The sequence below is a fragment of the Anabas testudineus genome, chromosome 3 (assembly GCF_900324465.2).
Source record: "Anabas testudineus chromosome 3, fAnaTes1.2, whole genome shotgun sequence".
Taxonomy (NCBI): Eukaryota; Metazoa; Chordata; class Actinopteri; order Anabantiformes; family Anabantidae; genus Anabas; species Anabas testudineus.
In genome coordinates this window covers 22,594,512-22,606,131 of record NC_046612.1, presented here as the reverse complement: position 1 = coordinate 22,606,131, position 11,620 = coordinate 22,594,512, and the positions used below count along the sequence as shown (strand labels likewise).

The following is an 11,620-nucleotide window of genomic DNA, read 5'->3' as shown; positions in this document are numbered from 1 at the left end:
TTAAGTCAATCATAGTACTTTGAGATTCCATTGAATTAAGGCTGTTCAGCAAAGTGTTGTGTTTCTCAATTTCTCTTGCAAGAATTAACTTAAAGTTGTAGATCAGCTAAATTTCTGAACATTATCCTGAAATTATCAAGGGTAGCAACACCTTTAAATAAAAGGAGAAACCTGTACACAACTTGCAAAGACCTTGTTTGTCATGTGGGTGTTATACTCTAATTGATACCACACGCCCTTGGTCGGGGTCTTGGACCTGCAGTACTGTAGGTTTTCTATCCAGCAGGTTGATGTTAGTTTTCCTCTGGTCTCCCCATGTTACCAGGGCTTGGACTTGAGATGGCTGTTAGATGTCAGAGCATTAACAATATGGACCAACATGTATCTGGTCCAATGTGAACAAGTATGATAAGGCGACATTTAAAAAAAAAGGGTACAGTACAGTCTCTAAATCGTCCAGCTGGATCAACACTTAAACAAAAGAAATAAAGGAGTACCGTACACTAGGTAATATGACAGATGTACCTAATAAACTGGCACTGCTCTGCTACTGTACTGCGAGTACAGTAAGCGCTGTAAACTCCGACTCCCGTCATTCCTTGCGTCATTGTGTCAACATGGCGCCTGTTTGCCGGACAAAAGGCAAATCTGTCTGACGGCGGATTGAAACCCAATTAGAGACGGAGGAGACATTTTGGGAAAACTGTCAGTGTCCGTGTGTCCCTGCGCTCCCAGGCACTAGATATATGGTAAAACAAACGTCTGTGCGGGCTCTTAGACTGGAATATTAAGGTAAGTTGAGTCCTGCAGCTCCAAGTACTGTTGTCTTCAAACGGTCCTGCTAGCCCGATAGATTTCCTTTTCTCTGAATGGTGATAACTGAAAACTCCTTACACATTTCGGCAGTGTCGAGGTGTTTGACTTGGCGGTGAAGGTTCACGTTACCTAACCTGTTATTAATGGTTTTATATGAATGATAAACACTCTTTCTCCAATTCGGCATGGACGCAGTTCACCTAAAAACACTTAATCAAACACAGTGTCAACTTTTCCAGTTTGTCTACAATGCTCGCTACCGCAATGCAAAGTGCATTATAGAAGTGTGAAAAAATACAACGAGCGGCTAATCAAATGTCAATTTGATGTTTTTCAAATGCATTGTGTGTAAAATATATACACGAACATATGGAGTTTTTCTTCATTAACCACAAAATGTCTTAAGACACGGTATTGGTAATGTCTGTTTCCATGAAGCAGCGCAAAATTAAAATCTCCCATTTCTCAACGCGATTCCGCGTGAAAGTCCTTACTTTTACGAAAGTATCTGGCTTCGGGGCTACCTTGACATTCAGGATATTCAAAGTGTTGTCTCTGTCCACATGAGCCTGTTGGTTTTTTTTACATTTTTGTTGTTGAATGTGAGGTTACAAGGCCAGTGAAAGAGTCCTAACTCTACTTCTGTCTATGTGCTCAGTTGGCACAAGGTTGCAGTTTGTGCCACGTCTGGTTAGGATCTTTGCAGGTTACTAGCTTCAGGAGCAGTGATAAAGTTTATCTTTAACACTGATTATCTCAGAAACAAGCCTTATTAAGGACAAACACAACAGCTTGGGTAAGGCAAGAGCCCTGTGTTGCACGGTGTGTAGTTTGTCCTGGAGCAGATTGGGTAGTGACAGAAAACCTAAATCTGCAGACGACTGTGTGTTTCTGGATACAAGACAATATCTTCATCAGGGGGGAGTGTTAGGAAGATGCCCATGGGGTAGGACAGAGGTCGAGTTCAGTGACAGAGCAGCACCAATGGGGCTGGTAGGCGTTCAGTGTTCAGTGAGCTAGAAGTGCATATGACTTTTTCAGTCAAACTGAACTCATACCCATTCCCTCTGCATTTTGCCTGTTTGTTGTTGGTGCTTAGCAGAGATCTCTTAAGGAGCAGTGCCAGCACTATTTGATTACCAGTCCCTCTATCCCTACTTACACACATCGCGGCCTCACATAATCACACATATTGCTGGTTTGCTGTCAGTCCACTAAATCCTTCACTTTGAAGCCTCATGAGCTAATGTCAGGAGCACCAGAACCTCAAAAGCTGCTGACATCCATATCGTTTTTTATGGTTTCTGAAGTATTTCTGGCTTTTGTCTTGATGTTTTCTCTGATATAATTATAAAAATCACATTACTTTAATACACTGTTGATGAATTGTAGTCATAGGGACAATCATGGTCCTTATTTTATGTAAAATGTGAAATAATGGAGACTTGAACTCTGATCTAGTACCCCCTGTTGTACATCTTTCTACCTTGATATTTTAGCCTGATGAATTTTTGGTGGTAGACACTGTATTCACACTTTCTGTGTTTTTTTCTGCCAGAGTGGCTTGTAGAGACTAACTTGGCAAATAAAATGGGGCAAAATATCACATTTGTTTTTGCCTTGTAGCTGGTTGTACTGAAATTTCCCACCCTGCCCTTTGTTGCAGTAGGATGTGCAGCTGCATAATACAGCAAGCAAGAGGGAGAAAAACACTCAAATCATGAGTGAGCTAATTTGCACATTTACAGTACCCTTATTAACATATCTGGAGTGTTGGTTAGAAACAATTTTATTAAACCTTTTTTAACGTCGGCTTTGTTACTGACTCAAGTTTCGTCAAGTAGCGAAGGTGGACTGGGCTTTAGTTCAACACCTGGTGGACTGAGTCTGCATCAGTCTCCTGTTAAGAGTCAGGTCATCCAGTCAAATCTTCTCTTCCAGTCTGCACATATATCCTAGCATACATGCTTTGCACAGAAATGTTATCTTTTGTTTATGGTAGAAATAAATAATCCCTCACTTGTAAAAGCAAAGGGCTGTTAGTCATGTGTTTCACATAGAATCTGAGAGCTCTATTTTGTACTAAAATGCAGCCTCTATGCTTTTTTAGATGACATTTGCTGTCTGAGTAAAAAAAAGATATGTGTTTATTCAAAGTCCCATTTTCTTCTGGTTTTAATATAATGAGAATCCAGTCCACATTATTCCAGTTCTCTTTTGGATAATCCCACTGTTTGGTTTGAATGTATGTTTTACCTTATGCTTTTTCAAATTGTGTTGGAGATGTTAGATGCTGGGGAGAGGTCAGATGTCTGTAGAGTTTAGGAAATTCTTTGTCAGCACTTCTTGCCTTTCACTTGACTTCAAATAGGCACAGTTTCAGTGCATTTTCAGAGGTGTGGTCTTATGTGGGCTAGTCAGATTGCACTTATATACATGTGTGATCATTTGATCATTCTATATTTATAGGTTGCATGTGCCAACATTTACACATGTAATGTAGTCCTCACAGTTCACCCTGTATGTAGAGCAAAATTTTAACCTCTTCAGTATAAAAATGGAATATGTTTGGAGTCACAAAGATTGGTTTTAAAGCCATCGCTATAGAAATGAAAATAATATAGCTGAGGAAATTATTTTGCCATTCTTTAGCAGCCCTGTATCGATCCTGTATGTCAGTCTAACTTTATACAGCATGACTCATCCTCTGCAGCAGAAGGAGAAAGTATGGAGCTTGACTGCCTGAGATGTAAATTTTGCTTGGCATTATTCCCAAGATGTACACACACACACATATACTCCCTCGCCCTCCCTCTCTATATAAGTGTTGACATGCCTGCTGACTTTGAAACTCTGCTGAGGCCTGTTTTTTTTCTCTGCATCAGAAAGAAAAGCATCAAGACAGATGTTATCTCATCTCTCTGTTTAGCTTTATCGTTTGCTCTCCCGCTTTCTTAGTTCTGTGCAGTGACTTGTATTACGACAGTCTTAGAAAACATATCCGCTATAATAAAGGTCTCATTTAATATGGAGGAATGCATTTCATATCTGGAAAGCAGCTGCTGAGCTCTGATGTCTTCCGCTGTGTTTATGCGTGTGCTGTAAATCTGCAGGCAGGAAGCTAACAGATGTGAGCGTACTTCCATTTCGCTTTGTGATTGTCTCTTTGTTGGTGCTTTTTGGGATTGTGATACAGAGTGGGTCAAGGTCACCAAGCAAATTATAAAAGTATTTGTATTATTTAATTTCCTCTTTAACATCTAGTTCTTACTGTTAATAGTGGCTAATTCAAATTTTGCACTCACAGTCAAGGGATTTACAGAAACCAGTGCATATACATACTCAGTGTGATGCCTTCTGCATGTCCCCATATTATACAATACAGAAGACTACTTTTAATTCTAGGTTCAGTATTACTATTATTATTATTGCATTGTTTATATTTCACATATAGGTTATTTATTGAATTAAACCAATTAATTCCTTTATCTTTATTAAGTACACCTGTACAGTCTAATACAATCTGATATAGCAGGTTGGCCATCAATTCTTATTTTTTCATTAATAATAATTAATATTCTTATTTTTCTCAGCTTTTGTTGAAACTGCCAGAAAGGTGATAATTCTACTCTGTGTTTATTACTGAGGTCATAGTGGGTGGTGGAGCTGTACTGGAGTGCATGACATTAACAAAATTATGATGTTTTAGCCCTCATATTTAAAATGAATGAGGGCAAAACAAAACATTAGCAACACCTCTTAATATACAGCAGTATAACTAATAATGTCAGTGAGTGTATAACAGTGAAGCACAGTATGTAATAATTATTAGTTTGTATTTTCTTGTATTTTGGGCAGTAAAATGTATGTAATTGTATAAAATTGTTCATTTTGCTGAAAAATGATGTGGTACTCCTTACAGCGGCTTAGTTGTCTAAAACTTCTACAACTACCTAATCACCGCACTCGAATGAATCCCATGAGTCTGAGTTTGGTTTTAATGGGATTGTTATGATCTCCTGCAGGATGTTCCAGCAGTGTGAGGAGCCTCGTTTTACCATCGAGCAGATTGACCTCCTCCAGAGGCTACGGAGAACAGGGATCACACAAACAGAGGTCCTCCACGCCCTGGACACTCTGGACCACCTGGACCGGCAACATGGACACAAGTTGACCCAAAAACCCTCCTACATCCCTCCCTCGTCTTCTTTGTCTTCTTCCAGCACGGCTGCCGCCTCTTCTTCCCTGACCTCCACCGCCACTCAGACGAGCTTCCCCGACAACCAGCTCTCACTGTCACCTAATAACAACTTTGACACCACTTCACCCCCTCTACCAGTTACGGTAGCTTCACCTGTTGTCATGGCAGCAGTAGCTCAGAATGGTCTAGTCGCAGTCGCCAATGGGAAGCTGTCACCGCCCCGTTTTCCTCTGGGGGTGGTTAGCGGTAGTGTGACAGCATCAGGCTACGGGTTTGAGGCCAGTGAAGAGGACATAGATGTTGATGACAAGGTGGAAGACTTGATGAGGTAAGACCAAACAAGACTTGATTTGTTCAGGCTACGCTTGGCCAAGACAGGCTAGACCAGGATAAACCAGGCCAAACCACCTCAGATATATAAAATGACTTTAATTCTGAAATTTTCATTATAGTTTCATTGGTCAAAAAAAATCTGTCTTCAAATTAATTGGCTTCATTGTTCTTGGGCTCTAGCTAAAAATTAAATAGTAGTAAATGGACATGTCATTTGTAACATTTTAGTTATATTAGCCAAGAAAGTACTGAGTTTGGTTGTAAACTATAGATCACTCCACTATAGAGCAGCTTTCAGTCCAGAAATCTGGATTGTTAAGAGGCCTGTTTGTAGCGCACACTGGATCCTAATTTAATGTGAGGATTAATGCCCACATGCACTCACACATACTGTACAAACACACACATACACATAGACCCTCTAAGGCCACTCATCTGTAGTCTGCATCCAGACAGCAGCAATAAGAGTGGTATTGATTTCACGGTTTGTGATGATGAAATCAGACCTGAAGAGCAGAGAATATCACAGCAGCGTCTGGTCTCTAATTACTTCACATATTTAGCTGCAACAGTTGCTGCCATTAATGTACACTAGCTTACAGCTAGTGTAATGGCAGTGTCAGCCTGGAACAGGACGCTGAATGTGTAGATTTGAATTATATTTTATGCAAACAGTAGACTCTCTCTCCATATAGGAGGGACAGTGCTGTGATCAAAGAAGAGATTAAGTCATTCCTGGCAAACAGGCGGATCTCCCAGGCTGTGGTCGCTCAAGTAACAGGTGAGTATCAGCTTCATCTGTACTTTAATCAGGGCCACTAAACCGCCACCAGTAAGAAACACACATCTCATTCCTTCTCTTCCACCAGGGATCAGCCAGAGTCGGATCTCCCACTGGCTCTTGCAGCAGGGATCAGACCTCAGTGAACAGAAGAAACGAGCCTTTTTCCGCTGGTACCAACTGGAGAAGAACAACCCTGGTAACAACCAACCTCCACCACCAAGCCCTGATGTCCTACATTGAGCCTATTTATAAAAAATACTGTTAAAAAGGGACAAAAAGTTTTTCAGTAACCATCAGTTGCACTGAAATCATTACCACCGCTACTGACTTCAGCAACACATACACTGTCTCAACTCTGACTCAGCAAAAATGAAACCATTTAGACTTCTGCTAGAAGGGGACAATCACTTCTATAACCTAATAAAACCAGGGGCGAACAGGGTGCTTTGTAATGTCCATTGCTTGCTGTCAAATTGTCCTTGAGTTGAGACACCCTGTTTTAACAGCTGTATTACATCAGTGCAGATAAAATAATTTGGTACCTCACCTCATTGGTATTCATAGCTGTGAATTATTGTTCAGCTCTAATTTAGCAGCAGAGGACAGGGATCTGGTGTTTGGAGAGATGCAGATGTAGCAAAAGTTCTAGCTAAAGAGTCTTTTTAAAGAAAATGAGCAAGCGGCATGTGTTCAGGCTTTTTTTAGACTATAAACATTTTCCTGTAAATGAACTTTGACAACACTATTTTAAGTGATGATCAACACAGTGGAGTGTATAAAAAAACTTCAGTTCAGTCAATTTAATGTTATTGTGTGTCTTTGCTTAAGAAAGACGCTTTAATAAAAATCTAATCAAGTTTAATTTGGTTAATAGGTTGAGAAACAGTAATCGAAAAATTAACAACATTCATAAACAGTTGAAAGGGAATAGTACTGAGATAAGAGTAAACTTTATCATTATTGCTGCTCTGGCGACCTCAGGTGCCACTCTGGCTATGCGAGCTACCCCAATACCTCTGGAGGACATGATGGACTGGCAACAAGCCCCGCCCCCATTCAGCTCGGCCCCAGGAGGCTTCCGACTGCGACGGGGGAGCAGATTCACCTGGAGGAAGGAGTGTCTGGCTGTTATGGAGAGGTGAGGAAGCTGTAGTGAGCTGTCAGAGGGAAATTGATGAGAAGTTGAGCATTGGATGAAAATGTAACAAAGTGTTTTTTATTTTTAATATATTTTTATATTAAAAAATTACAATTTTATTGTAATTCTAACATAGTATGTTTGTGTCTACACAGCTACTTCAGTGATAACCAGTACCCTGATGAAGCAAAGAGAGAAGAGATCGCCACTGCCTGCAATGCTGTCATTCAGAAACCAGGTAGGTAAAACCAGGGCTAAATGGCTAAGACTGTTATAAATATACCTATTTTTTTTAATTGATTAACAGAATTGATTCTTTGCCTTGATTAAAACCACTTAGAAATCACCACAGACAAAGACTGAAGCAGCAGAGGACAGAGACAGCAGCTGTGATCTACTATGGATGTGATCTATGTGGGTGTGTGTGTGTGTGTGTCTCATAGGAAAGAAGCTCTCTGATTTGGAGAGGGTGACTTCTCTGAAAGTCTACAACTGGTTTGCCAACCGCCGTAAAGACATCAAGAGGCGCGCCAACATTGGTAATGTCTTCTTCTTTATGTGTGTGCAGTTCTGCAGACTCTGCACAGACTTTGTGTCTCATGTTACTATAGAACACAACACAGATGAAACAGATACATAGAAACTTGGTGTATGTTATCCCTTATGCACTTTATTATCTCTTTTAGCTCTACACTTTTAACACTTTTACACAAGATCATCTAACCAACACTTAGATGCCATCCTGCTTGTTAGAAACGCTGATGTATAATTTCACATTTCATTTCAGTACCACAATGATGTCTTGCTCTAGGAGAACAGTTCTTAACTCCTTCATTCAAATTTTTGCGTCTCTATTTGCTTGTATGCAAATGTGATGTTGCTTGAGGTCGATATGCTATGATGACGTTTGTGTTTTTGAAGAAGCAGCCATCTTGGAGAGTCACGGCATTGAGGTTCAGAGTCCAGGAGGACAGTCCAACAGCGATGAGGTGGATGGCAATGATTTCCCTGATCAGGTAAAAAAAGAGCTGGGCTCAGTGAACTTTGTCTGGGTTTCTAATGTTAAACAGGGTATGGAACAGTACAAAATATTTGCTTTGTTTGTTGTAGGTATGACCAAAATTTACATTTAAATGTTTATATAGATATTACATCAGAAGTAGAATAAGCATTTCTGCAACTATAAGATAATAAATAATAAATACATTTCTTGTGACAGTATAATGACCCAGTTATTGTATAAAGCATGTATGCTGCTCTCTTACAGGGTTGTGATGTGTCCTTATTTGACAAGAGAGCTTCAGCCAGGCAGTTTGGTTTCAGTCGAGCTGATCTCTCCTCTCCAACCCAGGTACTACATAACTACATGCTGTTTCAGCATTTATCATTGAGTTTTGTTGTGAGATTAGAAATTAGGGTAGATTTACAGAAGAAACTTTGAATTAAGTCACAATTTTGCAAATTCTTTCCAACCCTTCTTTTCTCCTCCCTCAGGTTCCCACCCTGCTCCCCAGCTGGTTTTCTGCTCTCAGTAGAGGCGCCTTGTCTGGACAGAGGAGCACCTCTCTGATCGGCCGCTCCCTGGTGACAGGAGCAGGTGCTCAGGCAGAAGGTTTGAGATTGACTAGTGTGTCCTGGTCTCCGCCCTCCCCTTCTCTCCAGGATGAACCCACCATTAACACCGAGCTGTCCGAGCCCCAAGACCCAGTCAGCTTGGAGAAGGCAGCTGTCAATCACAGCAACCAAGTCCTAGCCAGCCAGGTAGATGGGGCAGGGTGCAGTATGGGGAGTGATATCAAAACAGAAACGCTGGAGGATGACTGAATGGGGTGGTCGATGTCAGAGTTGTCGGAGTGATGAATAGAATAGGTGTGTTAATATGCAAGCAGATTTTATAGGAATGTAATAAGTGGAAAAAAAATGACCAAAAGTCGTGTAAACTCCAACCCTGAGATACCTCCCGACCCTACCTCCAACCACCAACCTGCTCTGCTACACTCTTATAGGCGCTGCAAGTATAACAATGATAATAATAATGATAAACCTTTGTTAAAGTCCTCCTCAACGGACTGTGGTGGATTTAAAATGCCTAAATAAAAATAACTCAAACAAAAAAATATATATACATGAATGACTTAATCGTAAATGCATTCAGTTATCAGTGTGTGTTGTTTCTCACTATTTCTTAGTTGGTTTGTTTTTATGAAGGCATTTTACATCTTCCATAGAGTAACAGGACATAATGCATTGTGCAGAATTCCTTGAAATCTGCATTTTCACAGCAGGACAACACTGTATTTGACAAAGGGTTCAAATAGTTTCAGGGTCTTGCACTGTGATCACAACTGAACAGCCTCAAAAACTAACTACATCAATTTGAAAGTTTTTAGTTAACGGTAACCGATGTTTTTAAAATTATGTAGCACATTTCATCGCAGTTGATTATAATATTTTAAATTGTCGCTGTTTATTCCTTCCTGAGAAGAACAGCAGCAGAATAAGCTTAGCTATCTTAAAAACTGAGGTCACAGCATGTTGGTCATATTTCTGTGACTGTAAGAGGATTTTAAAATACTAAAAAAAAAAAGAAGAAGAAAAACAAAATGATCCACTTCTTTATCCCGTGCCCTGATTGAAATAAGCTCAGATTATGGAGGCAAAGACAGGTCAAGGTCATTTGAATCATGAATTCAAACCACTACACTTCCAACATTTAAATACCACATAAATTAATGGATATTTTAATTTGGAAATTACCTTCCTTATTAAAAAAAAACAACTAAACTCTCAGTCACTCATCTGAACTTGTCTTTGCTTCCATATCATGAAAATGTAATTTAAAACGAGTTTATTTTATGTGTAAAAGTCATAAAGTAGCTGAAACTGCTGATGGATTTATATGAAAAAGGAAAAAAAGGTGATGTGATGATGCAGCAGAATTAATGATCACTGTGAGATCATCAGTACAAATCAGTCAGCTAAGAGGGCTTCAGCAATGTCAGAAACTGTTGACATGCAACAGATTAAAGTCAGTACATACATACGTGTATTCTTCGCGTGTATGTATGCATACAGTATAGACAGACATATATACAGTATATTATAAAAACTGTGAGGGTGTTTGTTACCCTATCTATTTCTATTTACAGTATATAGACATATTAGCTTCAAATAAAAGAAATTATTATGAGTTTTTCTTGTTGGTGAAAGGCAAGTGAAGCATTAGCCAAAGTATTAAGTTGAAACTTTCTGTATTTTCTGATTGCATGATAGTGATGGAGGAAATACAGTATGTATTAGAGAAGATGTAATCAAAGACACATCAAATGTGTCAAATTATTGCAAGATAGATGGTGAATTTTCCTTTTTAGATATATCTGTGTTTGTGCTTGATATGCCATGTGTTCTAAACACATACCGTCATGTTTAAATTGTATTTTTGATTTTTAATGACACTTTATTAGATCAACACCATGGTGCTTAGACTCTCTGCTGTTTAAACATTTCTGTGATCAGTGTGAGAGACAGGGCAGCAAGAAAAAAAAGACAAGTAAGGAAACGGATGCTTTCCTTGGAAAGCTAATAGTTCATATTTACAGAGTGAGTTTGATTCTCTTGAAACGACCACAACAGGAAGTTGTTTATTTTATCTAAAAAACAAGTATTTGATCAAATTATGACATTAATATGCCAGTACAGCCATTGTTGAAGTCCAGTAGTTTTCTGCATTAATGTCAACAATTAAAGTCAGGTTTTCTCCTCTTAGTGTTTTAGACTAGAGAAGCACATGAATTTGGACACCCTCCTAGAGTATGCACTCTATTTAAACTGTGTGATTGGGTAAGGTTGGAGATGCGTGTACCTTAAAGCAACATTTGTTTTGGTAACTTGGGAGCAGCACGCAGCAAACTGTAAAGATAGCACTGACCTATGGTCATATTATGAAGTTGTTAGGAAGAACACGTAACCAAACAGCTGCCTAAATACACACACAGACACATTAGTGTTGCTTTGAAGACACGGTTAAGGACATGACAAATGTAAGTGCAATATTCACTCTTCTTAGCTTTGTTTTGAGAAAAATAGCTCACTGTTAACTAGCTAGATACTAGTCTTGTTTTTCTGCTATTTGATACTGTGCAGGTAGAGCACAGTAGGTTTTCCACCAAAGCATGAGCTGGCTATAGTCTGGGAGTGGAGTTTGTGGTCCACAAAACCAAAACAAGCTACAAGAGGCCAAAAACCTCAAGGTAACTGCACAGCTGGTAATTCCCAGTGTGCTCACCACTATGAGGGACCCTGGTATTGTTACACATACACATTTGCCACTTTTTCAATTTCGGGGGAA

At 39.5% G+C, this 11,620-nt stretch overlaps 1 protein-coding gene across 4 annotated transcripts; it reads left to right on the top strand.

The window, feature by feature from the left end:
• Positions 1 to 625: 625 nt before the first annotated feature.
• On the top strand, positions 626 to 10,032 carry LOC113174361 (homeobox-containing protein 1-like). 4 transcript variants are annotated; one of them, XM_026378298.1, is made up of 10 exons: positions 626 to 792; positions 4,842 to 5,345; positions 6,046 to 6,131; positions 6,220 to 6,330; positions 7,116 to 7,272; positions 7,428 to 7,510; positions 7,716 to 7,811; positions 8,200 to 8,288; positions 8,540 to 8,623; positions 8,767 to 10,032. In XM_026378298.1, the coding sequence occupies exons 2-10, from the start codon at positions 4,843 to 4,845 to the stop codon at positions 9,094 to 9,096; spliced, it is 1,539 nt and encodes a 512-aa protein (XP_026234083.1). In that variant the 5' UTR covers positions 626 to 792; position 4,842; the 3' UTR covers positions 9,097 to 10,032. The 4 variants fall into 4 exon arrangements, with proteins under 4 accessions (XP_026234083.1, XP_026234082.1, XP_026234079.1 ...); XM_026378297.1 differs by having other exon boundaries at positions 8,197 to 8,288; XM_026378294.1 differs by having other exon boundaries at positions 8,194 to 8,288; positions 8,767 to 9,096.
• The last annotated feature ends 1,588 nt before the right edge of the window (positions 10,033 to 11,620 follow it).